General features: G+C 52.6%; 1 protein-coding gene across 4 annotated transcripts; it reads right to left on the reverse strand.

Moving 5' to 3' along the window:
* MFN2 (mitofusin 2) lies at positions 1 to 27,641 on the reverse strand. 4 transcript variants are annotated; one of them, XM_060311020.2, is made up of 20 exons: positions 27,415 to 27,640; positions 26,325 to 26,520; positions 26,069 to 26,204; positions 21,584 to 21,762; positions 17,375 to 17,510; positions 14,190 to 14,352; positions 13,382 to 13,506; positions 12,556 to 12,664; positions 12,336 to 12,443; positions 10,538 to 10,691; positions 10,303 to 10,370; positions 10,040 to 10,161; positions 8,511 to 8,637; positions 7,996 to 8,100; positions 7,618 to 7,720; positions 6,613 to 6,833; positions 5,876 to 6,031; positions 4,258 to 4,454; positions 3,317 to 3,451; positions 1 to 2,090 (listed from the first exon to the last, which is right to left on the reverse strand). In XM_060311020.2, exons 4-20 carry the CDS (start codon positions 21,756 to 21,758, stop codon positions 2,021 to 2,023), a joined length of 2,274 nt encoding a protein of 757 aa, XP_060167003.1. In that variant the 5' UTR covers positions 21,759 to 21,762; positions 26,069 to 26,204; positions 26,325 to 26,520; positions 27,415 to 27,640; the 3' UTR covers positions 1 to 2,020. The 4 variants fall into 4 exon arrangements, with proteins under 4 accessions (XP_060167003.1, XP_030734052.1, XP_060167006.1 ...); XM_030878192.3 differs by lacking the exon at positions 26,325 to 26,520; XM_060311023.2 differs by lacking the exons at positions 26,069 to 26,204; positions 26,325 to 26,520 and having other exon boundaries at positions 27,415 to 27,641.
* Positions 27,642 to 27,772: the final 131 nt, after the last annotated feature.

Here is a 27,772-nt window from a genome sequence, read left to right on the forward strand (position 1 = left end):
TGGTTTCCAGCTAGGTTTTATTTTAGTGTTCAATATTATCAGCAATGATACAGGAATAATTCAGGCAAATATATCACCTTAAATACATCAGAGAAAAAACCTACCACGTCAAGCACATCCTGAACTCCAGCAAATGAACATAAAAGCAGAGGACGAAGTCAGCAGCATTAAATTAAAGTGCTTTTTGCCACAGTTCTTTCAGAGTTTCGCCCTCAGTGGTGTAATTTCAATTTTACTTATTGTATAAGAAGCTCAAAATCTCATTCACTGCCCAGAGGCTACATTCAAAAAAAATTCATGTTTAGTTATTCTAAATAACCCCCCCCCCCGCAAAAGCACAAGATTCATTGGAATTGTGTGACACTGATTTCTCCAGACACACTGGGAGGTAACCACCATCCAGGCTGGCAAAAAGCTCAGAGCGTCCTCCCGCCGCACGGCGGCCTCGGCCAAGTCCATCGCTTTGTTCCACGCACCAGGGTAGACTGAGGGTTTGAAGGACAAGCGGGCACCTGGAGAGCTCGCCACCTGCATGCCACCCGCCAGTGAGCAGAGGCCACCAAGTCATTTCCCCAAAGTCGGAGGGCGGGTGGATTCAAGAGAGCAGGACAAGCCCCACCTCTCTGCCTGAGCCTCTTTCTGGGAGAGACGTGCTGCTGGCTTCTAGGAAGTTCTCTGACCTGCCCCGCAAAGGCTGTCACCCGAAGGCTGTTTGCCCCAGACAGTTAACACCTTGGAGACAGGAACCTGCCCCCACTTTGACCGGTAACAATCCCCAAACTCAACAACAGGAAACACTTCTCAAAATCAACACGAGGCCCCATGTGTCACCTGGAGGCTCTGGGATCAGGGAGGGTGGGAGGCTGGGTGCTGGGTTCCCCGCACTGTCTCTTGGCCACGTGCAGCATCGCTGGCACAGGAGACTTCATCCAGAGGTCTGGTGGCCAAGGGCAGCTTGGGCCGAGGTGGGGTGAGGGGTGGGAACATGTCTCTTATAGAGCATCAAGCTAGTAGAGTGGGATCTCAGACCCCACGAACCCCTCACAGAGCGAGGTCAAATGCAAGGTCCTGTTCTGCATCAACTCCAGATTCTCTAGCTGTCCTGGGAGGGGCCCACTCCTCTCAGCCTGCCGCCAAGGTTCCCTCCTTCCGCCATCTTTCCTTCTACTACATCCTTTAACTATCTGCACCAACCTATCTTTCATAAATAAGAAACCAGACTGATAGGCTAAGGACCGAAACCAGAACAAGAGACAGAATGAGGAGAAGGAGGCAAGTCTCCCCCCATCACGGCCCCGGCCGCCTGTGACAGCAGGGGCACTGGGACACGCCCTCCACACATGCCAGTCAGCGTTCCAGCTACCTCTGCACTCTCAGCCCCGCCACCAAGACTGAAGGGCTGGTCTGGAAGGCTCTGCAGATGGGATGAGGTATGAAAGCCGAAGGACCAAACTGACACGTAAGCCACAACCATCCTGGGACGGCCTTGGCCTTCCTGGAACTGTTCCCAGCGCAATCCGGGAAGAAAATGCAACCACCTCCTAAGGTGGCCTTTCTCTGTGGGTGCGCTGGGGTGCGTGGTAGGCAGGTGCGCGTGGGTCAGTGTTAGCGTTGGCTGGAGGAGGGGGTGTCTTGCCTGATATCCTTAAAGGCCCAACCAGGCCTTCTGCAATGCTGGCTGATCCCAAGACCTCATCAAGCAATCATGATTCTCAATCAACAGAGCCTGACAAAACCGAGAATAGACTCGACTTAACTCCTCAGTATCATGCTGTCCAGAGTCATCATTGAAAAAAACAAGTCTCCTTTAGGGGTATGAGCCGGAATATCTTCCTGCAACAGCAGGCAAAGGAGGGGGAAAATAACTAGCATCTCAGGGCTCAAAACGGTGGGAGACAGTGGGTGCTTTCATTCTCACGGTGGCGGCAACGGACAGGAGCTGCACGTGGCCCCGGTGGGAGGCCCCTCGCGGCTGGCAGCGCTGCCCCTCCCTACGCGGGCTCCGGCTCCGGGCTGCCCACTATCTGCTGGGCTGCAGGTACTGGTGCGTGAACATGTTGAGTTCGCTGTCCAACCAACCAGCTTTATTCCTGCAGAGAAACGGTTACCTTGTAGCAGTAACAGCTGATAACAAGTAAGAGCACTGTGTGCCAAGGCCAAGTGCTGCTCTACCGGACACTTGACTTGTACAGACTCATTTACTCATTATCTCTCCAATAACCTCCACTTCACCGATGAGGAAAATGAGGCCCAGAGAGGTTCAATAACTTCCTACGGTCACGCGACCAATCAGCGGTGGAAATAAAATCAGGTTTTTCTGACCCTCAAGCTCTGTGTTTGCTTCATGCCGGGACCACGGGTAAGTCCCTGGACTGTTGGGAACAGTCTTCCTGCCTGTCAGCAGGAGGCTGGGCTGCACACACGCAACCCTTTTCAGGTTCACCCTGTCGCTGCAGGTGACAAGCAGCAGAGACACCGCCACCCCCAAGCCACACGCCGCGTGAGATTTCCCCGGGGATGAGCAGCGTGTCTCTAGAACACAGCTGTCCCAGGGCAGTGGGCGGGGAGGGCAAGGCCCACCAGTGCCCTCTGATGCAGCTCCCCTCTGTGCTGACGTCAGGGCGGGGGCAGGAAGAACAGAGTCCCTGTGTGCTGATGTTATCCCGGCCTGAGTGGGCCGAGGGCTTCTGCAGAGCACTCGCACACTCAGCTCTGTGACTGTGTCATGAAACCTTACTCCATTTCACAGATGAAAGCAATGAGACATAGGAAAGCTCAGCGATTTGCCCAAATGGGGGTGCCAGGACCAGAAGCCAGGACTCCTGACTCCTGAGACCCATCCTCTCCCCAGCAACCTGCTGCTGGAAGCTCTGACTTTCAACAGAGACCCTACGCAGACCTGGGTTCTGCTCCGGGTTCTGTCGGTCACCGGCTACCTGGCCGGCTCCCCTGTGGACACAGATGCTGCCGTGCCGCACCGTGAAATGGCGGAAAGTGGGGGCCGGGTGTAGCCCACTGTTCCCGCCGACGGTAAAGGACAATCAACGTGTGGAGTGTCACAGAGTGCTGGAGCCTAGCACGCCTGGATTCTTCTCCTTCTGGCTTGACCACTTACTGTGGGATCCCAGATAAGTTACTTAACCTCTCTAGGCCTCGATCTTCCATTTTATAAAGTGAAGGTGATGATACGTCCCTAAAGGGACGCTGAAGATGGGACAGCACATGTCAAGTGCCTGAGAACCCACGGTTAAGGACGTGCCTGTGAGCTGTAACCCCAGGGACCAGACCTCCTCTGCTGCCACATGGCCAACCTCACCTGAGCAGTTTGGCTTTGCTCTGCAGTGAATCAAGAACCTCAATTTTCTTGTTCATGGCGGCAATTTCCTGCTCCAGGTTCTCCCGGGTGACATCAACTTGCTGGCACAGATGAGCAAAGGTCCCAGACAGTTCCCTGAGGGGGGAGAGTCAGGATCAAGCAGGCCACGTCGGTGGTGAAGCAGCCAGCCCATCTGTCCCCTGAGCCTGTCCTGGTCTGTCAGAATCGTCCCCGCCCGCTGCTGAGGCCGCGGACATCACAGCCACCACACGCACTAGCGTCAGCACAGAGCAAGAACCCGGAGCACAGAGCAAGGCGCCCCGGCTCGGGCACAAGAGACCAGGATGCAGATCCCGGCCCCGCTGCTAATCAGCCAAGTGCAGGAGACACATGACTCCTCTTCACATCTCAGTTTCCTCATTTTGAAAAACAAGGTGCCAGTAAAAACGTCTACCTCAAAGGGCTCGGGGAGAAAATGAAGAGTTAGGTGCAAAATGCCTAGCAGAGGGCCTGCCACATAGCAATAAAAGGCAGGCAGCCAGCACCTTCCTGACCACCACCCAGATCAAGCCATCCATTCCCACCTGCCCTAAGATACGCCATGAAGAATGGGCTATGGCTCAGAACATCAAAGCTACGCCCACAACCCAAGCCCTTCGAGGTAACCTTTAAAAGATGGCTACAGGTAACACCCCTCGTCTTCCCATGTCTTCCTTCCTTGGGAGACCAGAGGCCTACTTGGTCCCAGCCCAGGACGTAAGGTGTCCCTGGAGACCCCTCCCCCATCCCTAGCCTCCACGCTGGCGCTGCACAGCTGAAGGCCAGCGTCAGACAGCACTCAGGGCCCAGTGGTTTCCAGGTCAGGTTAGGAGGAAACCTAGAGGGCAGTCCTGAACCACGGGAGCCGGCCCCGGCCCCTCGGGGCTGACGGGGCCACTCACTGCTGGACTTGGTGGCTGCAATTGGAGCCGGTATAGCTGATGATGAGCTGCAGCTTCTCGCTGGCGTACTCTACAAACTGGCGCTTGAAGGCCCTCTCCTTGGCCTTGGCGGTCCAGGTCAGACGCTCGTAGACGTACAAGAGTCCATAGAGGCCAAGGGAGAGGGCGATGAGTCGCCAGCCCACAGCCTTCCACACCTGCAGAGGCACAGTGGTCAGCTGGCACAGTCCCTCTGCCATCCCACCGCCCATCCTCTCAGCTAGGACTTTCCCAAGAGCCTCTGTGCTTCTACTCAGAACACTCCTTTCAATGTCTTCCTTGGTCTCACTGAGGCCAGAAGGGCAGGGACCTTGTCTAGTTTGGAGACGAGGGAAACTTAGTGTGGGCCACACAACATGACTTGTGCAAAGTCCACCTCTGTGGTTGTGAGCACCAGAAGCACAGATCCAGGCACAGAAAAATCTTAAAGATAAACGTTGGAGTACTCTGAAGGGACCTTCCATTCTGGTGACACTGACAAGCAGAATTCTGCACATCGGTCCTCAGTAGATGGCTTCTTTTGGTCTGGTTTGTAACACTTTGGTTGGAGGCAGTGTAGTTACAGTCAAAGAGCACTGGACTTGGAGCCAGAAATCGAGGCTCTAGTGTGAAGCTCTTCCTTGGCTGGTGACCTTGGGCAAGTTTGTTTACACCTGTTTCCTCCCAAAATAGGAATAACGGCCCCCACCCAATTCTCAGGGTTGTTTGGGTAAAATGAGACACTGACTGTAAAAAGGGTTACATAACCGTCAAGTGTCAGCTTCTCAGATCATGACCCTCTGCCAGGTCACCATCTGTGAAAAAAAACCCAGAGCATGTACCATCTACAGCCAGGAGGGAGGGGACCTCAGCTCCAGCCCGCCCTAGTCTTACAAGCTGAGAATGGAATTCCTGGCAGTTTTGTCACAGTTACGTTCTGCCACCACTCCACAACTCAAATGACCATGACAAAGAGAACTTTCCCACATCATCAAGAAAATTCAAGGCATAAATAACTCTAGCTGCAGTGTGTCTTGGGTCAAGACATGGGAGTACCCCAGTAATCAAGAAGGCAGCCTGTGATCTCAGGCCTTGGGGCAGAAAGAAAGGGCAATAAAACTGCAGCTGGAGAGACAAGGGTTCAAGGCCCAGCCTGGCCTCTTTCTGTCTCAAGCCCTTGCAAGTTTTGCTCTCGGTTTACTCACCTACCAGTGAGAAACTCCTGGTCATACCCACCTCTCTAGAACCCAGGTCCGTCAATTTCTCAGGTCACTTCCCTACCCTACTGGCCCTACAGGGGAAAGAATATGGTCCTGGAGTCAGATGGGGCCAGAGTTCAAATCCTAGCTGTGTGTACTTGGCAAGCCAACTGCAGATGTTCTTCTGTAAAACGGGAACCTAAATGTCACGTTAGTTGAGTGAGACTTAAATAAGTCAATAAATGTATGTTAAAGGGCTAAGGCTACACGGCTCCTGAGATCACAGCAAAAAGTCATCACAGATGTGAAGTGCAGGGCCGATGCGGGGACACCCACCAGACTGTGCCTCTCGGTCCCCACACACCTGCCACCCCCCTTCCCGAGCAGGGCTTGTCACTGACCACTCCTCCAACGACGAGAATGCCCATGGAGGTCCTAGAGGTCAGGGAGGCCAGGCCGGTGACCATGGAAACCATGAGCTCCTCCTGGGTGAGGGAGCCCTGGGGCAGTGGGGGCATGCTGGGGTTGGCCGGGGTCAGGGGCATGGGCCGCTGCACCTGCAGAGAGAAACGAGGCGGGGCTAAGAAGATACCGGCCAGTCTCTCATTCTAGGGTCCAGAACAGGGGCACGGGGAGTGGCTCTTCAATTTCCCAAAAGGGAAAATGAGCTTCACATGTAGCAGAGAATTTAAGCTCCTAACAGACCTGCCGGCCCAAAGGTGAGCACCGTGGGGTACCACAGAACGGGAGCAGTGGCTGCCCTGGAACGCTTCAGCACAGGTCCCCAGGTGTGGGACGTGGCCCGAGAGCAGCCCGGGCAGTAACTCCAATGGTACAGAGATGGGGGGTTCAACATCCAAACATGAAAATGGTGGTATGTGGACAGATAGGTCATCTATATTTAATAGTTACATGCTCACTTTAACGTGTAATAGAAAAAAAAAATGCAGCTTGCATTTGTAATTTCACAAATATTAGTGCTTAGGATAAAGCTAGGTTGATTTGTGGCAAAAACCTGACCGTGGTGGTGGCCCACATGCCACGGCTGTGACCTCAGGGCACCCCTTTCAGAACAGTTTGTGTGCCTGGGGTGCAGACTGACCTCCCTTGATGCCCGAGGGTGCGGGACTTCGCTTGCCTGTTCGTTGTAGCCCATCAAGGCCCGGCGGCTGTTCTTGGGGCCCAGGAACCTGTTCACCAGCATGGTCCACCCGAGAGAAAAATGAAACTCGATGTCCTCCTGAAAGTCGGCACACAGCTTGTCGCAGTTCAGGTCGTAGCTGAGGGAGAAGCACTGCCGAGGGACCAGCAAGTCTATCTGACTCCGCATGGACACAGGAAGGAGGGGTTTCAAGCCGTCTGTCAGGAACAGAAATGCGGAGGAAGCACAGCAGCTCAGCCCCGTGCCACGCCAGGGCTGAGCCTCAGAACACTCGCTGCGGCCCAGGATGCTGACGGTGAGGCCCAGAAACCAGGCCTGGAAGAGTGGGCCAGTGGGTGAGGGGATGCAGGCCAAGGTTCCACACCAGCTAACGTGCGGATTTAAGGAGCAGGCCGAGCTCTCAGCCTCTGCTAGTTCCAGGTGGTAACACAACACACCCCCACGGGGACCTCCCTGGTGGCGCAGTGGTTAAGAATCCGCCTGCCAGTGCAGGGGACACGGGTTCGAGCCCTGCTCTGGGAAGATCCCACGTGCCGTGGAGCAGCTAAGCCCATGCGCCACAACTGCTGAGCCTGCACTCTAGAGCCCGCGAGCCACAACTACTGAAGCCCGCATGCCTAGAGCCGGTGCTCCACAGCGGGAGAAGCCACTGCAATGAGGAGCACACGTACCACAGCGAGGAGTGGCCCCCACTCGCCGCAACTAGAGAAAGCCCGCGTGCAGCAACAAAGACCCAACGCAGCCAAAAATAAATAAATAAATTTATTAAAAAAATTAAAAAAGGACGCCCTTCCCCCACGACCGACCCCCCCACGTCTATGTGTGGAATGAACTCATGACACATGCCCAGAACCCCAAGGTATGGAGCTGACTCATCATAAAAGGTGACAGACAAGGAAAGGCCGTTACTTCTGTAGACTGGCCTGGAACTGATCTTTGGGCAGCCCAGGGACCAGGTCCCGAGGCCCCCGCAGCACTGACCTATCATCTCCTGCTGCATGGTCTGCAGGGAGCTGGTGATGGCCGTGGAGCAGCGGTCCGACATATTTCGGCCCAGTCCTTCCTCTATATGGCGGTGCAGTTCCTGCAGCCAGAAGAGAGGTGAAGGGAAGCGGCGCCCTCTGCCAGAGGTTCCCTTTGGGGAGCCCAGGGACAGGGAAATCCGAGGCTGGTCAGCCCAGGCCCACCAGGCGACAGCGGCAGGCAGGCCACATGGGAGCCCGGGGCTCGTGTCCCCGGCTGAGGGGCCCTGACTCAGAGCAGCAGGGCTGAATCGCCGTCTGCTTGGTGATCCCTTCCAGTAACCAACAGGGAATAAGGGGAGCCCCTGCCCAGAGCACCTGCCACTTAACGACTCACATTCTTATAAACCTTGAGGACCACTGGGGAAGGGTGGAAGTCCATCTGGTACTCGTCCACCAGCACAGAGAGGCGCCGGATCTCCTCAGCCATCGCGGTGGACACCTACAGCAGAAGCAGCGTGCTGGTAAGCGTCAAGGAGGAACGTGGTTCAATTCCGCAGCACCAGGAGAGAGTCTAACAGACTCTAACACACTGGATATCTGTCCCCTCACCCATGCAGTGTCCTCAGCTGATCTACGGAATTAAAAGTTTTTGAGGTAGAGAGACTGGCTGACCAAACACTCCTGTAAGATATGGAGGAGAAGGCCCAGAGGAGGGGGGACTTGCCCAGGGTCACACGATGGAAGAGCAAACCCAGGGAGGCGCCACATTCTTGAATCAGGGCCACGACTTCCTCCTGGAAGGCTGAGGAGCCCCCAAGGAATAGGACGTCTGTGTTTTCACTTTTCTAGCTCCCCAGCCTCTACTCGGAGTCCGCATCTCCCCAGTGTGCTTCCTCTCCCGCCTCTCACCTGCCTCTCAACTTCCTCCGTAATCTGCTTAATTCGCAGTTTGTAGTCTTGCGCCAAGAGCTCCAGCTGCTTGTCAATAAATCGCAGCCGCTCCTGCCGCTCTTCACGCATTTCCAGGCAGTAAACCCTGAAAGAGCGAGCTCTGGTTACGCGACGCAGGTCCCCACACGACTAAGCAGAGAAGCAAGAGGTGACGCGGGGAAGCCTGTGTGGGCCCCAGCGGTGATCCTGGCAGCTCCACGCACATCCCCGGACGCCTGCTCTTCCCCTTCCCAGGTATGAGGGAGAGATGGCGCCGACAACTCACTCAGGTTTTCCAAATTTGGAAGATGTGGTGGTGACCGACAGGGGAGGGAGCTTTCAGGGGCTTTAGAACAAGTTCTGCCAATTAATATAGAAAAAAATCACTAGGATAATCAAGAAAAAGAAAAAAGAGGTACTACACTACCCAGAAGCCTGGCCAAATTCCCCAAGTCTGAATTACTGATGGGGTCAGGGAAATGGGAGTTCCAGCACACACTGCTGGTGGGACCTTGGACGGGTTCAGATGTTTCAGAAAGCCACAAGTAAAACTGAGTAAAACTGAAATGCATATACCCTAGGAGGAAACCTTCCACCTCCAGGAATTAATGCTAGACTCTTGCAGATGTGCACAAGTGGACACACAGACTGGCATCCACTGCAGCAGGGTTTGCAATAGCAAAATAATGAAATCTAAAACTCAACCTACGGGAAAACGAGGTGCATTCACAATGGACTACTCCACAGCAGCTAACAGTCCTAAACTCCATCTACAGGCGTCAACAAGGACAAAGGGTAAAAACGATGCCGAGTGGAAAGAGAAGCCAGGTGCAGCGCGATCCCGTACCTGCACATTTAAAGCACTTGCAGAGCAACGTTATGTATTCTTCAGAACTTACATAAAAAGTACTGCTTAGTGAATGACAGGACTACACACCAAATTCACGATTGCAGTTGCCTCTGAGGAGTGGGCAGAGGGACACTGGGACAGGGGCTGAAGAATCAAAGGGTATTCAACATTTTTTTCTGTGTTGTTGTTGTGGTTTTTTTTTTAACATCTTTATTGGAGTATAATTGCTATACAATGTTGTGTTAGTTTCTGCCGTATGTCTTTTACTTTAACTTAAAAATATAGCAAATATTGTCAATTCTGTGCAATGGAAGCATGGTATGCTATTCTCTGTACTTTCCTATATTTTAATTTCTCCAAAAAAAGGGTATTTTTAAGAAGTATGTCCTGCTTCAACTCTGAGAACGGCTGCTGTGCTCGGCGCAGCACTGGCCCAAGGCCGCCAACGTGGGCTCGTGCGGAGCCTCGCTGCACAGGCCAGGTGGGACGGACAGACGCCCCACGGCCTCCTCACCAGGCTGCTCCTCGTGGCTCGAATGGGGCCTGGAGGGAGCCCTGAGACTCCAATCTGGCGGCCAGGCTCTGGCCCTGGGCTGGGTCCAGGCCGCAGTGAGGCGGTCACTGCCACGCTCCCTCCTGTCACCTCCGGGGCTCTTACCGCTGCTCCTGCGCCGCAATGTGCAGAGAGTCCATGATGAGGCGAACAGCCTCCGCGATCTGCTTGGCCCGGACTGTGTGCTGCTCAAACTTGGTCTTCACAGCCGACTGGGAGATGCACTCCTGGAACACACAAGAGGCACAGAGGGGGGCAGAGGCCACTGGCCAAGGGCCAGGCTCTGGCATCCACTGCCAGGGACACGGCTGCAAAGAGCCGGGGAGGCACAGAATCGCCAGACACCAGGATCAAAGGCTTGTGCTCACCTCAAATCTCCTCTCAAAATTCTGAAACTCAAACATCCTCACTTGAAAGCCTTCTGCAAGAGCGCCCCCTAGGAGAATTGCACCACATTAGTCGAGAAATAACTCGCAGCCGAGAGCTTCTCACTCAGGGCTCTTCTCACCACCTCGTTCTCAGAACTGTTTCTACTGGCTGACTTAGTATGAGACCCAAAGACTCAAATGTTCGGGAAAAGCAAGAAGCTGGTTCCATCGTCACCTCCTTCGGGCATGCCCTGGGCCTTCTGGATCCTGGCGTTGAGCACCTCCTTGGCAGACACAAAGAAGATGCGGTCTCCAGCCTGGCCTCGATCCACCACGCCCAGCTCGTCCACCAGGAAGCTGGTACAGCGCTCCATGTGCTGCCGCCGTACCTGGAGCCCAAGCAGACGGGCGTTACGTGAGCAGGCAGGGTGCAGGTGGGCCCCTCCTGATGGAGCCCGCGGCCCCCAACTGCTTCTTTTCTAAAACACAGATAATCTGTTAACACAGCTCAGGATTCAAAAGGTACAAACACACATGCAGCGACCATCTCCCACCATCTGTTCTCCAGCCACCAGGCTCCCCAGAACCCACGTCACAGGGGTTCCCTCGGGTACAGCCTGTCAAAGACAGCTGGTGCATCAACAAGATGAAATGCTTACATGTGCCCCAAATTGCCTTGTTAGAGCCTACAGAGTGTCTCACTTTGGCGCCCCAGAAGGAAAGGAACCTGGGTGGGGGGGGGATTGGTCAAGAAACCTACACCTGGACTCTGTACTGACAAGCTGAGTCTACCCTGGGCCTCGTTTATTACATGAGTGGCCGCACCCCAAAATCCCTCCTAGCTCTGAAGCCCTAGGGTTCTACTACTGGAACTTAAAAGTGATGACAGCCTCTTGTGGACACCTGCCACATGCCAGGCCTTTTCTCAAAGTTAACAGATTTCATCCTCTCAACAACTCTATTATATCCAACTCACAGGTGAGGATTTACCGGAGGGATTAGGGAATTTACCAGTCACACTGCCCAGTGTCAGCCTGCTGACTACGTGCTTTATCATCACCCCATATCACCTGTCTGTTACTCCTTTTTCTTTCATTTCACGCATAAAAAGTAAAGCATTCTGAGCTGTTGGTAAGAACCAATTATTCTTCACTCCTCTTTTAAATTTCTTTCCTGGACGTCTTTCTAAAGCTAAGCCTGTTCTATAATGATTAATTCTTTATGAACTAAATAAAGAGAGCAAGCAAGGGTGCAGCAGCTAACGTGGTAGGGATGCTTCTCAGACCTGGAAGGAAACCTTTTGAAGAGTAGAGGGGTCCGGGAAAGCGAATGGGAGAAGTGAAGGGTTTGCGTTTTGTTGCTGTTGTGTTTTTTTGCCGCACCACACAGCAGGCAGGATCTTAGTTCCCGGACCAGGGATTGAACCCGTGCTCCCTGCAGTGGAAGCGTGGATTCTTTTTTTTCTTTTTTTTTTTTTTGCGGTATGCGGGCCTCTCACTGTTGTGGCCTCTCTCCCGTTGCGGAGCACAGGCTCCGGACGCGCAGGCTCAGCGGCCATGGCTCACGGGCCCAGCCGCTCCACGGCATGTGGGATCTTCCTGGACCGGGGCACGAACCCGTGTCCCCTGCATCGGCAGGCGGACTCTCAACCACTGCGCCACTGGGGAAGCCCCTGGAAGCACAGATTCTTAACCACGGGACCTCCAGGAAAGTCCCAAAGAGTTGTTTTTGTTTTTTCAGTTTGTTTTTGTTTGGTTTTGTTTTTGCCACACTGCACAGCTTGTGGGATCTTAGTTTCCTGACCAGGGATTGAACCTGGGGCCTCAGCAGTGAAAGCACTAAGTCCTAACCACTGGACCGCCAGGGAACACCCACGAAGGGGTATTTTTAAAGCCATCAGCGACCCCAAGGAACACCCGGGACTTCTTTGGTGCTGAAATTCATTCAGGGATGTGGCCTGGGAGAGCATAAAGAGGGTCTGGGTAGACACATGGGGTAGCATTCCCCAAACTGCTGGGTAAAGAGGCACCCACCTCCTCCATGTACTCAGGCTCCGAGGCGGACGCGTCCCAGCGGTTGTTCAGGATGAAGATGTTAGGGCGGGACAAGCGCTCGCTCACCTTGTGGAAGAACTGCTTTTCCTGGATGGGGGGGAAGACCTCAGTGGGGGAGGAGCTGTGCCAGCCGAGGCCCTGCCAGCCCGCCCACTCAGCTGGGTCCTCGGAGTGTGGGAAAAGGTGGAGGAGGGGTTACCGTCTGCATCAGGGTGGACTCTGAGTTGGCCACCAGCACGAACACATCGGCGTCCAGGCAAAATTTGTCAATCCAGCTGTCCAGCTCTGTGGTGACATCGATGCCAGGGCTAGAGGCGACAAGGATAAACTGTCACCGGACACACAGACCATGGGCCCCATCCTTCCTGCTCTGAACAGACCTGAGGCAGCCAGGCAAAGGAGGAGAAAGCTACAGAAGGGAGAGAAATTGGGCCTGGCCCTTATTGGAGGGATTTTTACTTTTCATCTCATATCCTTCCAGACTCTGAAAATGTGGTTTTTGCCATACACGTCTATCACTTTTATAAAAACGTAATGATCTGAATTTTACTTTGGGGGTATATAATTAAGGTGAAGCTCTGTATTTATGTGAGTCTGGCAAGCACCCTAGTACCCCACTTCTTGGTATAGTTACAGCCTGTCCACAAAGCAGGAGCAAAGTGTTCCTTTGAGAAAAATAAAATACAACATGGACCTCACCACCGCAAGCTCCACCCCCCCGCCCCCAATAAACACACTAATGTTGGGCTGAGGCTGAGAACCTTCCCAACTTTTGAGCATCCTCCCTATCCCTCTTTACAGGCCATCACTGGGACATCTTCAGGGCCCTGACACCTGCCCAGGGATACAGTAACCAGACCCTGGAGGAAATCCAAGAGGCAGGAAGATTTGGTTGAGCCAGTTTGAAAAGCAATACTTAAGCAGAGCAACAACGGGACCTAGGGGATCCTGGCCTGGATGATCCAGAAATGGAAACCTGGTGCCCTCCCAGTTTGGACCTCCTGGGGAGGCACCTGCCCTCTTACCTGTCCATTAGCACAAGGTCATCTTTGAGAAGCGGACACTTGGAGTTGGGCCACATCACACTCACCAGGCTGCCGGCATGCAGCTGCTCGTCCTGGTGAAGGGCGTGGGCCAGCTGGTTCACAGTCTGATGGGGTAGAAGGGAAAGAAAGATCAGGGCTGAGGAAGAGCCTCCAGCGTGGAGATTTCCAGTGCCATGTGGCCACAGCACGATGGCCTGAGACTGCTGCCTGATCTGCTACCCCTTTTTCTTTCATTTCACACATAAAAAGTCAAGAGCTGGGAGCTGTCAATAAGAACCAACTATTCTTCACTTCTCTTTTGAGTTTCTTTCTTGGATGTTGTCCTAAAACTGAGGGTTTTCTGCATTAATTAATTCTTTATGAACCAAAATGAGCATCTGGCCCCAACCAAGAATGCAGCTGGCTCTCAGAAAAATGAAAACACGCAAGCCCCGAGCTGACGTGTCAGAATCACAGAGCAAATGCAGGGATCGCTCTCTGGCAACACGCCAAAGAACAAGGCACATATGCTCTTCATCACAAAGAGAAAAGGCCTGCCCAGCAATTCACAAGGACTATGAATCCCGACTTCAGGCGCTCCAGTTTTCAGACCCTCCCTGAAGCTCTCGCAACTCCCAAGCAGCCACGCTAGGACAGGGCCTCCCAGACTCTACCGCAGTGGAGGGCACTGCCTTCTCCTTAGAGCTTCCAGTGGTCCTGGCACAGTGGATGTGCTGGTTGGTCTAAGCCCAGATTTAACCCACCAGCATGCCCAGGGCTGAGAGCCGGGCCGGCGCTGTCCCCTCACCTTGACACTCCTCTTCTCCTCTGAGCCCTCCGTGAGGAGGAAGGCCTCGTGGCCATCCGTGCCCTCCACCCGCAGGAAGCAGTTGGTGGTGTGGCCGATCCCGGAGGGCAGCACTTTGTCCCAGAGCATGGCATTGATCACAGTGCTCTTCCCGTTGCTCGTCCTACGAGGAAATCCCGGCTGTCAGTGAAGCTACCACTATCTGCGTCTCAGGCTGTCACTAAGAAGTTACGGCCTGGAAGTCCAAAGTCTTGTTCTCCACAGTGAGACGTGTGCCCAGACAGGCAGAGAGGGAGGGCTCTCTGTGTTTATGAAAATGCTGGACAAACACCGTGACCCATGTCTGTGATGTGCTCCCGGTTCATCACGGCAAACCAGCCTACGAGGGGCTCCCTCGGTGTGGCACTGGCACGCAGACACTCACTGCCCTCAAGGGAGCCCACCATCGAGCTTGAGGCTCTCAGCATCACTCTGGAGATGACCTGACTCCGAGGGACAACCCACTCCTCCTCTTCTACTTGGAACCACTGACTCACCCCCAGGGTGTCTTCCTCAGTCTAAGTGACCTCAGCTGAATGAACCCAAAGTCCCTGGTTTTCTACAAAAGGCCGATTTTGCCGCTCTTCTCCCACCATGCTCCTCCCAAACATGAAGTCCCACCTGTCAGTCCCAGCTGATAAGGGCCTGCTACAGGGCAGATTACTGTAGCATTCTTGCCCATCACACCCCTTTCCGACATTCTGGGTCTTGAAAACAGCTCTACTCTGCAGACTCATCTCTTCAGCTCACCAAAGCCAGGGCCACACCTCTGAGGGGAGGACGCAAAATGTCAGCCCAGAGGTCTGAGGGCCACCCCGAGGTGATTAGGGGCAGGGGTGGCAGAGTGCCAATTCCTCAGGCTACCACTGTGCGCACAGCACCCAACCGTCTGGGTGTCTTTTTTTTTCCTGTATTGGGCTTTACTTTTTTTAAAGGTGCTGTGGTATAACACAAAATATGTTCGGCCTTTGCCCCCAGTTCCTGGCACAGAGCTCCTAAAACCCTTGGAATTTCCTGGGTGGCAGGAGTGTCTGCAGTTACTCATAAGGAGCCCCTGTTGGGCACACCTGTTTATGCTAGTAAGGTGACTCAGGTGGGGCCCCCAGGCAGCCTCAGGATGGGCTGGTCACCAGAAAGACCAAGTGATAAGAGGGTTGGGGCTTTCAGCCCCACCCACTGACCTCCAGGAAAAGGAAGGAGGGCGCTGTGGATTAAGCTCCACAAAAGCTCTTGAACAATGAGAACTGATGAGCTTCAGGGTGGAAGGCAGTGCACCTCAGCTCCACAGGGACAGACGCTCCTGTGCTCAGGACCCTCCCAGACCTCACCCTGTGTGCCTCTTCACCTGTATCCCTTACAGTATCCCATACTTATATACTAACCAGTAAATGTAAGTAAATGTTCCCCTGAGCTCTGTGAGCCGCTCTAGCAAATTAAGAGGAGGAGGTCGTGGGAACCTCTGATCTATAGCCAGTGGGTCAGACGCCCAGGTTTCCGAATGGCACCTGAAGCGGGGGCGTCTTGAGGGACCGGGCTCTTAACCTGGGGGTTCTGACGCCACCTCCAGGCAGCGTGTCAGAACTGAGTTCACTGTGTAGGCCACCCAGTCAGTGCCCACCGAGAACTGGAGAAGTCCTTGGTACTGTAGCAAACATTCCAGAGGTGCCTACCAGACCACAAAGTATAATAAGAAGGATATCTGAGGGCTAAAAATATAAAGCACTTAGAAGAAAACATAGGGGAAAAGCCTCATGACACGGGGTTTGGCAATTTCTTAAATACGACATCAAAAGTATAGGCAAAAAAGTATACATAAATTGGACTATATCAAAATAAAATATTTCTGTGCGTCACAGGACAGTTAACAGAGTGAAAAGGCGACCTACAGAATGAGAGAAAATATTTCCAAATCATATGTCTGATAAGGAATTAAATCCAGAACCCCTACAACTTAAAAACAAAAAAACCACACCAAAACGACATTAAAAAAACCCCCAAACAACCCAATTTAAAAGTGGGCAAAGGACTTGAATAGACATTTCTCCAAGGAAGCTATACAAATGGTCAACTAACACATGAAAAGCTGCTCAACATCACTGATCACTAGGAAAATGCGAATCGAAACTACAAGAGATACCACCTCACACCCTTTAGGACGGCTACTATCAAAAGTACAGAAAACAAGTATTGGGAGGATATGGAAAAACTGGAACCCCTGTGCACTGCTGGTAGGAATTAAAATGGTGCAGTCGCTATGGAAAACAATATGGTGGGTAGTTCCTCAAAAAATTAAAAACAGGGGATTTCCCTGGCAGTCCAGTGGTTAGGACTCTGAGCTTCCACTGTAGGGGGCACAGGTTGGCATGGGTTCAATCCCTGATCGGGGAACTAAGATCCCGCATGCCGTGCAGCGCGGCCAAAAAGAAAAAAAATTTTTAAACAGAATGATCATATGGTCCAGCAATTCCACCTCTGGGTATATTCCCAAAAGAATTGAAAGCAGGGTCTCAAACAGATATTTGTACGCCCACGTTCACAGCAGCATTATTCACAATAGCCAAAAAGTGGAAGCCACAAGTGTCCATCATGGATGAATGGATAAACATGATACGGTATATACATACAATGGAATATTGCTCAGCCTCAAAAAGGAAGGTATTCTGACAAATGCTGCAACATGGATGATTCTAGAGGACATTATGCTGAGTGAAAGAAGCCAGTCACAAAAAGACAAATACTGTGTGATCCCAGTTACCTGAGGCACCTCGAGTAGTCAGACTCATAGAGACAGGAAGGAGAATGGTGGTTGCCAGGGGGGTGGGGAGAGGGGAACGGGAGTTGTTACTTAACAGGCAGAGTTTCAATTTTCCAAGGGGAAGAAGTTCTGGAGATGGACGGTGGTGATGGTTGTACAACAACGTGAATGTATTTAACGAAACTGAACCATACGCTTAAGAATAGTTAGATGGTAAATGTTACGTTATGTGTATTTAACCACAGTTAAAAATAAATAAGAAGGAGAGCACTGAAGCATGCCAGCTGCTTCTCTGCCTTGGGGCCCTCAGGCTGTGATCCCACACAAAGTGCCTGCCTCCCTGCCTGCCCCCCGCTGGGAAGAAAGAAGGTATGAGGGCTTTGAGACTCACCGGCCAAAAAAAGCCACTTTCATGTGCCGCCGGGCCAGCACCTCGCTGATGCCCCTCACTTTGGACAGGTAACCTCTGACGTCCAGAACCTGTTCTTCTGTCGTAACAGGGTCCAGTTCCGCATTCCTGTAGGTGTCTGGAGGCGGAGATTGAAAATGGCTCACCCCACGGTCAGAGTCCCACAGTCACAAGTCTGGAAGGCAGGGTCCACCACCACGGCTCCCTGCTACTCCCTACTGTGGGCCGCAGTGCAGTGAAGAACATGGCTTGGGGGGCTTCCCTGGCGGTCCAGTGGTTAAGACTCCAAGCTTCCACTGCAGGGGGTGTGGGTTCGATCCTTGGTGGGAGGTCTAAAATTCCGCAGGCCGCGCAGCCAGAAAACAAAGAACACAGCTTGGGAGCAAGTCTGCCTGAATCCCAGTGCAAGAAGTGCTGGTTCTCACCTCTTCCTGGCTCTTTGTGACCCCAGGCAAATGAACCTTCCTGGTCTTAGTTTCCTCACCCTTAAAACACAGATGACAACAGTACCTACTTCATGTGACTACTGAAAGGATTAAATGGATTAAAACACAAAATCGCTAAGAATGGGGGCAGGTACCTAATTAAGTTATATGTTTTTTACTTAACAAATACTTACCAAGTTCTCACTATATGCCAGACACTGTTCTGACTACTTTTCTTTTTTTTTTTGTAATTTTTATTTATTTATTTTTGGCTGTGTCGGGTCTTCGTTGCTGCACGTGGGCCTTCTCTAGTTGCAGCGAGTGGGGGCTACTCTGTTGTGGTGCATGGGCTTCTCATTGCGGTGGCTTCTCTTGTTGCGGAGCATGAACTCTAGGCATGTGGGCTTCAGTAGTTGTGGCTTGTGGGCTCTAGAGCGCGGGCTCAGTAGTTATGGCTCAGGGGCTTAGTTGCTCCGCGGTATGCGGGGTCTTCCTACATCAGGGCTCAAACCCGTGTCCTCTGTATTGGCAGGTGGGTTCTTAACCACTGCACCACCAGGGAAGCCCCTGATCACTTTTCAAATACGGTCTCATTTAATCCACGGCGTGTACCCATCAGAGTTAGCAGATGGCAGAGCTGGGATTGGGACCGGGTCCCTGTGCACTTTCACGAGGCCCTGCCTGCTCTGGACCCGCTCACTGCTCCAGCCAGGTCTTGGGCACCCGCTGCCTCGCGTGCTGCCTCACCACATCCCCACACCTGCCACTGCTCTGGGCTTTGCTCAGTGCTTCCCCACGCCCCTCCCACACTCTGAAGAACTAATGCACCGCCTCACGGTGCCTGGCTCTTCCCCACTTAGCCTGCCCTGACCGCCCCTGAGTCTGGTCCTCTTGTTTATGCTCCCACAGCACCCTGTACTTCTCCTATCTTAGCCCTTATCTCACCACAGGGTAGCCGCCTAGCTCACCTGTCTGCACCACCTACCACGTGAAGGCCAAGCTGTCTGATCCCAGCACCCAGCGCTCAGCAGGTACACAATGTTCACTAAGCAAACAGATACTAGGATCACTGCACTGCTTCTTCCCAGGGCCCTTGACAGGCAAGTGGATAACGTACGATGACAGACGGGAGCAACTGAGCAAGATCCTGACCCCATCCCATCTAGTACTTGCGCGAGGAAGGTCACGAGCTGGCTGGACAGCAGACGGGTGTTTGCCCCTCAGCACACTCTTGCTGCAATGGACTAAATGTTTATGTGCCCCCATGTGATGACGGTATGATGGTACAGCTGACCCCTGAACAACACGGGGGTTAGGGCGCCGACTCTCCACCCAGTCAAAACTCAGCATGTAATTTGGTCAGCCCCCCGCATCCACGGCTCTGCACCCCCAGATTCACCCCTGGATTCTGTACTACTATATAGTACTTGCTATTGAAAACAATCCACATATAAGTGGATCCGCGCAGTTCAAACTCATGTTATTCGAGTCAACTGTGTATAGAGATGGAGACCCCATGCCTGGGATTAGTGCCCTTACAAAAGAGACCCAAAGGGCTAGCCAGCCCCTCCTGCCGTGTGGTTACATGTGACGATACAGAGAAAAGACAGCAGTCTAGGAAGCTGGTCCTCGCCAGACACCAAATCTGCCGCTACCTTGATCTTGGGCTTCCCAGCCTCCCGAACTGTGAGAAATAAAGGTTTGTTGTTTACAAGCCACCGAGTCTATGGTATCTGTCACAGCCTCCCAAACAGACTAAGGCACTTGTGAACCACTGGGCTGACAGGCCCCAGCACGCAGAGCACTCCCACAGCATCCAGAGCACGGCGAGCGCGTTTCAGAGATGCCCAGTGAGTTTCCCCCGCAGCTGGTGCCACGAAAGGAAGTGAGCAAACCAACAAGACCTCCCCACATCCACTGGTCACCCGCTACTCAGACCCATCAACATTCTTCCCTTATGTGGGCACCGGGGTGTGGCCTTTGGACTGCGCCCCAGAGGAAGCTGGCTCTTAAGCCTGTGGCTACATTTAAAAGAAACAGGCAGTAGGCCAACAAGCTCTTGTTACCTGCCCTTTAGAGAACAGTCCCAAGGCAGTAGCCAACCCCTTCGCTAGCCAGGACAATCCCAAATACATCTCAGGATCGCTCCAGTGCTTTCCCTTCTAGTCCGCCAATACGAGAGGCTCCATATTTTCACAAAAAGAGAAACCAAAACACCCACTCCTGATGCCATCACACAAACACCTTCATTATTAAGCACGTGTTCGTCCACAGAACCATCTGAGTGAGTCAGAGCATCACAGAGGGTTAGTCTGGGCTCCGGCGGGACAGGGGCCTGGTCTGTCCCATCTCTGCAGGCACAGGGCCAGGCACACCAGAACTATTGCTAAACAAACGATAATAAACTGGAATAATTGCAACCACCAATCTTATAACCCTGAAATTCAAATTTTTAAATGGAACCAATACTTCGGGAACGCCTCTCCTGCTTCAAGCACCACGCTGAGGGCAGGGCATAGAGTCCATGCTTAGTCCATTCGGGCTGCTCGAACAGAACACCATGACTGGGGGCTTAGGCACAACAGAAACGTATTGCTCACAGTGCTGGTGGCTGGAAGTCTCGGATCAGGGTGCCGGCCTGGTCAGGTGAGGGCCCTCTTCCAGGTGGCAGATTTCCTGTTGTATCCTCACGTGGCGGAAGGGGGCGAGGGAGCTTTGTGGGGTCTCCTTTATAAGAGCACTAATCTCAGTCATGAGGGCTCCACCCTCGTGACATAATCCCCTCCCAAAGGCCCTACATCCTCACACCAACACTTTGGGCCTCAGGATTCCAACATGTGAACATGGAGGGACAAACATGTACACCACAGTACTGGAACTATTTCCCTTCTTTAAAGGGAGCTAAAGTAGCAGCCTGACATGTAACCCAGCCAGAAGCCAAGGTGCTCCAGTGGAAAGCAGAGAGTGGAGAGCAGTGTGTCCCAGGGGCGTTCCCATTGAACTTTTAGGGTTCTGCAGACTAGAATTTGGAACCCCCTGGTCTCACCTGAGCCCCTCTTTCACAAATGAGGAAACCAAGGACAGATAAGATTCAGCTACTGGGTCTTCACTGACAATCCCAGGACCTAGAGCCAAGGTGTGCCTTCTAGAGAGGGAGTCTGAGAAGCCAGTGGCTGGAGTTGGTGCTCAGAACTAGTGGGGCCCTGGGAACCAGTCCTTCTCTGCTGACAGAGCAGGGATTAGAGGTTGGGCTCAGATTAGTAACTAGAGGAAAAGGTACTGGTGACACAAGTTTCTTATTCATAGTCCTGTTGTCTAAAAATATCAGTGAGAGAACACCCTGGTCAGGAACAACCAACACCCGGACAGTGCCCGGACTGCTGGCAGCCAGACCGGGCCAAGGAAAACACCTGGGATTTGGAGTCAGAGACACCCGGGTAAAGGCCGCTGTGTCACTTCCAAGGTATCAAACAACTCTCAAAACCTCAATCTGCTTGTCTCTTAGATGAGGAGACGATTCACCTACCCCTCGTGACTAAATGGAACAGAGTTCGTAGAATTCTTCAATGACAGGTCTCTTGTTTTCCTGGCCCAATCTCCCCGGAGTCCAATTCCATGATTCCAAGAGCAGAGCACCACTGAAGGTGACAACCCATCTGGTCATGAGCTCCTCAAGAGCAGTGCTGTACTTCCCCATCCCCAATCCTGCCACCTAAATATTGAGGCTGACAGGCGTGGGCCTGGCTGAGTGGGTTGCCTGTCTCACCTTCAAGGAAAGTGGCGCTCTCCTGGATGTAGGCCCCCAGCTGCTCAAAAATGCCATTGATCTTCTTCTTGGCGGTGACAAAGTGCTTGAGCGGGGAAGCATTCACTTCAGCCATGTGTCTCTTATCCTTCTTGACTGTGATGATGGAGTTGCATCGAGAGAAGAGCAGGGACATTGCGCTGCAAGAGAAAGAAGACACGTGAGCGAACCCAGGGACACCCAGCTCAGGACGTTCTGCTGGCATGCAGCGGGGTGCAGCAGGGGGACAGGCACCAGCTCGAGGGTCCATCCTGAACATGGGCCCTCCAGGACTAGATCAGGGACAGCAAGATCAGAACCAGCACCTCAAGAGTAGGAAGGGACCACTTGGGCCTGTCTCCATGTCACACAGTGTGGGCACCCAGGGCCCTGAGCTCAGGTCTAGTGCTGGCTGTTCCCTGCCTGGTGAACAGGGACAGGCCTGCCCTCCCCATTTCAGAGAGAGACAGAGGGGAACCACAAGGTAACACACAGAGAAGCCCTCTTCCTAGCCTTGTGCAGAAAAGAGTGACAGAAATTTCACTTATTTCCTATACACCACCCCCCTGAGAAAAAGCGCTGAATATTGAAAGCAGTGACAGCATAGTGACACTCAAGGTCAGGCCCTCCCACCACCCTGCCCTGGCTACTCTGCTGCCCAGTCCTGATGGCCCTAATTCCTAACAGGTTTTTGGTGTTTGGTTTTATTTTTGGTTGCTGGGGAGGGGTGAAGGAGTGGATGGCAAGGAAGGGTGATCTTCAAATGAGAGAGGTCTACTTCTACAATTTACTTAAAAACGTTTACTGTTCTCTTTCATTTTAAATGTGTACACTGTAGAAAATGTGGAAACTAAAGGAAAAAAAAAATCCACAACCCCACCATTCTGTGACAGGCACTGTTAACATTTGCCTATCATCAGTCTGTTTTTGTGTGGGTAGCTCTCCTGCTCTTATTCAATCACACGCACATCTTTGCAGGCTCTTTTTCTTCACATGGCAATAACATGCGAGGGGCCATGAGGCTTAACTCCAAAGCCCTAGAGATCTTTGCTCAAAGTCAAAAGAGGGAGACAGACCAGAGAAGGTGGTCCCCAGATGTGGCTGGGCATCCCTGGATCGTTCCTCAGAGTTCCCAGCTCGCACAGTGCCATTTCTTCAGTAGAGCCCTCAGACACTGGGAAGTCACAGGGAAAAGGCCTTTCTGAGGATGAGGGGAGTGTGCACAGCTGTGTGTGCCCGGTTCTGCCCTCCTCAACACCCAGCAATTTCTTGTTGGCCCCTCTCCCCCAGCCACCCTCATCACGCCGCTCTCCACCAGGCCCGGCACTCGCTCTAGCTGGGAAATGACAGCGCACTGCCCACAAGCGAACATACACGAGAAACTGCCAAAGCATCTGAACCAGTTCCTGAGAAGCAGAAAGAACATCTGGAACAAATGCATAATAACTGAAAAGTGGCCCTTAGGAACTAACCATCCCAAAGGGTGGGCAGAAAGAGAGACACGCGGGAAATGGGGACCCACAGGTTTTGCCTAAACCTACCAATTATTTTGCGCTGTTCCTGATTTCTGGGGAGATGAGAGAGGAAAGTGAGTGTGTGTCCCCCTCCCCAGGAATACACCACAGCTGGGAGATTTTCTAAGCATGGAGCCCACGTGTCAAAGGCTGAAATAAGAAAGACAGCAGAGCTCTGAGAAGGGGAACTAGGAAGAAAATACCACTGGCTCCTCCAAAGCAGAAAAGGAGAGTACACTGAAATCAGGCTTACTGTGGCCCAGCAGGAAAGACTCTTAGAGAAACAGGGGATATGTGTAAGCAGAAGAGGAAAGTCACCGAAAGGAGAACTGGGTCTGGGATGGCATGATGTAGCTAGCATTATAGATAGATTCTGGAATCAGACAGAGCTGGGTTCAAATCGTGACTGTAAATATCTCGGCTGTTTAAACCTCAGAAGCTTGGATTCGTCACATGTACAAGCATGATATCACGTAGACCATGAGAAGATTAAAGATGACATGGCACGAACTCAAAGGTAGTTTTACATGTTATAAAACAACAAGAGTAATAAACTCCACCAGCAAGATCACAAGACTTCCCCCTGGAATAGCCAGCCTTCAGGGGAGGGCAGAGGCAACTCCTCCACCAGCACACCCACAGCTGCCTGACGGCTGCCATGGGGACCAAGGACACAGGTCAGCTCAGGGGTGAGGCTCCGCAGTGCCCCACCCCAGAAGTGACTTGCTTGCAGGCAGCAAGTTCTCAGATCAGCTGGGCTTTCAGGAGCAAGTGCTTTCAAATTCTGGTCATTGTTTGCAAGTCCAAAGGGTATGACACCAAAGGCGTTAGTGTTCAGTAAATGCAAGATTTAAAAGCATACACACTAGTTAAAGCTTAGTGCTTCCAGGTTACCTGGTCTGCTCAGAGTGCAGCCCTTCCAGGTGCTGCCCTGCTCTCACATTACCCAGCCTGCAGCTGCATGTCCCGAACCGCCAACCCCTCCAAACTGCTTTCTCTGCCTCTGTTCGTGCCTGAGCTGAGATTCCATGTTCGTGTTACACATGTTGCTTTCAGCCTGGAATCCTCTTTCCTTATTCACCCATTTGGCCTACTCCTCCTGTCCTTCTAGACCCAACGCTAGTGTCACCCCCTCCATGAAGCCTTCCTTGACATCTCTGTGGAGGCCGTGCAACCTTACCAGACTTTTGGCTTTTTTTTTCGTCATACTTTCTCCCTGTCTAATCTGTGACCTTCTAGAAAGCCAGTCTCTAATACACAGCAGTGACCTATTTCCATTTCTACTTTCCTCCTCTACAACTGTAAGAGACAGCGTTTGAGATAGTGAATGCCCTAAAGGGGATTACCTTCCTACCCTTCCAATCCTGGAATACGTATATTTACTTTTTTCTTAAAAAGCAGCCTTTGGCTAAGTATGTTTCCTACTATTTGGAGTTCAGTGAGTCAAGAGAGTTAAACAAATCTTTCAGATTCCAGAATGTAATCCTTCCAAAGAGCAAGCTGGGCATACGTACGTGCACAAACGGACCACAGCTGCAAGTACACACACACAAGCCAAGATAGGGCCCCAGCTATCTTGGGGTTCCACCTGCTGGCTGCCTATGCTTCTAGAGCTGGGGGAAACAGCTGGTTCCTGTTCCTCCTCTGGAAAGCCCTGACGGCCCCTACTTCACCGCAGGGCTCACAGCAGGCAGGCACAGCCAGTCCCCCAAGCACAGCTGGGCCAGAGTTGAGCTCCGGTATCAGCTATACACTACGTGGCACGCTTCAAGCTGTTGTGACCGCCTCAAAGCGCTCCTGAGGTCGTGGTTTCAGAGAGTTTACAGCAGCATTTCCCAAAGCGTGGTCCACAGAACTGCAGTGGACAAAAATGATCCCATAGCAGAATCAATCTGTAAAACACTATATGCTACAGTCCCCCTCCACTGGAGTACACGAGCACGGCAAAGACTTTGGGAAGGAAGGCCTGTGTAACTGTATTTAACGCAGCATTTCACAAATTTATCTGCAGAAACCCTTCTTCTATGTCACAGTTTTTAAAACCCTGTGGGTCATACTTTGGGAAAAGCTTCATTCATCCTAGTAGTTTCCCACCCCCACCCCAAAAAAGTGCTGGGGGCACAATATTAACAGATATTAACCTAAGACCAGAACCAAACCCAATTCTAAACTGCTGTTAGGGACTTCCCTGGCGGTCCAGTGGTTAAGACTCCATGCTCCCAATGCAGGGGGCATGGGTTCAATCCCTGGTCAGGGAACTAAGATCTCACATAATGCAGCCAAAAAAAAAAAAAAAATTAAACAGCTATTAGCACTCTCAGGTACTGAAAAGCTCTGCCTCAACCTAGGCTGTTAGTTAAGGAGGATTAAGTGCCTTGGGTATAGGGATAGCAACAGCAAAATTCACCACAAGGTGTGTCTGGATCCCAGGCACAGTCCCTGAATCCACACCACCTCTTCACCCAGTTTCATGCAGAGCAGCTCCTAGCAGGGAAAATAAAATGGATCCACGGACTGTCTGCTGGCACAACTGGAACAGAGGAAAAGCTGAGAAACCGAAACAAAAGAGTATGCAGGGTAAAGGGGCAGAGCAGACTCTTAGAAGAGCTGTGATTAGGAGCCAACGGGCCAACTTCCGCTGGGCAGAGACGGGGAGGGAGGAGCCAGCACAGCAGAGAACAAACGAGGGAGATAGAGACTCATTCTTCCGGGAGCCCAGAGATCCCAGTCACTTTCTGAACAGTCAATCTTTAACCGGGCTCTCTCGGCAACCAGTGAAATCCTCCATGGAAGGTAAAAGGAACTACAGTTCTTTCCAACGTGGGTTGGAATGCTCCAGCTCCGCGCAGAGATGACCCCATCCAAGAGACTTGCTGCTGGATGGCCAGCAGAGTACACCCCTTTCCCCTCCACCCAGATCCAGGGTGCCAGGTGTCACAGCCACCCCACTTACTTTATGGATGGTGAGAGACCTTCACAGGGTGGGCATCATGGACATGGCTGGAGGCAAAAAGATGAAAAGAATCTGAGTTCTCCTCTGTCCTGTCTCAGGTTGAGGTTGGCTACTGATTGTGTTGACTCCACCAATTCTGAGTTATTGGAAAGGAAAAGGGACGTGTCAACAGGGCAGAAAAAAAAAAAAAAAAGCCAAAGAAGTCTAATCAGGTTTAAAAGCCAAACAAACTCATCCCCGAGGGAAGCTTACTCACTGAGGTATTGGGGTGGTATGTGAGGAAGTGCCCTGGGGAAAAACGCAACACACAGGTGCGAGGCCAAGCCCGGGTGTGCACAAACACGTGTTCAGACGTGTGCTGGTGAGAAGCAGGGACGCTGGTAAAGGCACATCCAGAGGGGTGACAGGAGGGGGCAGAACCAGGTCAAGGACTGGGCTTGATGGCTGTGGCACTGAGGATTAGAGACGGGAAGGTGGAGTTGAGAGAGAGAAGTGGAACTTACTGAAAGCCTCTATCTACCAGATGTTGTAAAATATCTTACTTAATTCTCAATTCCATGGTGCAAAAAGATGCTTGGAACACTTAAGAGATTTATGGGCTGCTGGTTAAGCGGCCAAGCTGGGAACTGAGATATCACCTCCCGTTGATTGTAAAGCTCACTTATTTTCAATTATGGGAAGCTGCCTCACCCGACCCTTGGGGATGGGAAGGGTGACAGTCTGGGAGGAGAGAAAGAGAGTAAATAGAGAAATTAAAGAAACAGGGCAATCAAGGCTTAAAACAGATGGGAATGGGCAACTCTGTCTTCAAGCATCCAAGCAGCTAATTATTCGACATTTTCTGTCTGCCCTGTGTGTGTGTGTGTGCTAGGCGCTAGAGGTAGAGATGGATAAAAAACAGTCCCTGCCCTCAAGGAGGCTTACCGTCCACTGAGAAGCCAAACAAGAGACAACTGTGCGAGAGCAAGAAATGCCCAAATTTGGGGAAGTCAGAGCAGGGCGCCTACGGTGATGAACGTAGGCACCTCTCGCGCTGAATAAGTGCAGGCAAATACAGAGAACTGGATGAGAAATGGGGAAAGGGCAGGGGTGGGATGTGGTGGTGAAGGGTGAGAAAGCGGGGGTGATAAGAAGCCTTAGGGGACCCCACTCCCGAGTCCCGCGTCCCGCCCCCTCCTGTCAGGGCCGCTTAGGGCCCGGCGGCGAGGCTGGAACGTGGGGACGTCCGCCGGCCCGGATCCTGAGCCCCTGGGAACCCGGCGTCTCACAGGCCCACGCCGGGGTACTCAGGACTCGCCGTGCTGGCCCGGGCCGGACCCCACCACCCGACGCGCTCGCTCTCTCACCTTCACCTTCCCGGCCTCCCGGTGGCCATCATAACCCCGACGTCACCAACACGCGCCCCCCGAGAACAGGCGGGAGGAGGAGGCAGGACGCACGCGTCACCAGCCGCCGCAGGTTCGCCGTTCTGGTCCCAGTGAGTCGCTGGACTCCGAGCTCAGCAGCTTCCACCCTACCAACGCTTATGGGTCAGGGGTCAGCTGGCTCAGCGCCTGGAGAAGCGCCTCAGCCATCTTATTCACCGCCCAGGCGTCCCAAGCCGATGACGTAAATTTCGGGTCTCCCGCTGCATCATGGGGGCTGTAGTTCCGCCAGGCGCCGGTAAGGGCTGGGGTGGGCGGGGCCACGAGCTGTCAAGGGGAA

This window comes from Globicephala melas, chromosome 1 (genome assembly GCF_963455315.2).
Source record: "Globicephala melas chromosome 1, mGloMel1.2, whole genome shotgun sequence".
NCBI classification, from domain to species: domain Eukaryota; kingdom Metazoa; phylum Chordata; class Mammalia; order Artiodactyla; family Delphinidae; genus Globicephala; species Globicephala melas.

Coding starts and splice junctions, on each gene's coding strand:
- MFN2 (XM_060311023.2), bottom strand. CDS start 21,758: ATGTCCCTGCTCTTCTCTCGATGCAACTCCATCATCACAGTCAAGAAG. Junction 10,692..12,335: donor AGCCTGAGTACATGGAGGAG/GTGGGTGCCTCT, acceptor CTTGGGCTCCAG/GTACGGCGGCAGCACATGGA. Junction 6,834..7,617: donor CATGCAGCAGGAGATGATAG/GTCAGTGCTGCG, acceptor TGTTCCTGACAG/ACGGCTTGAAACCCCTCCTT.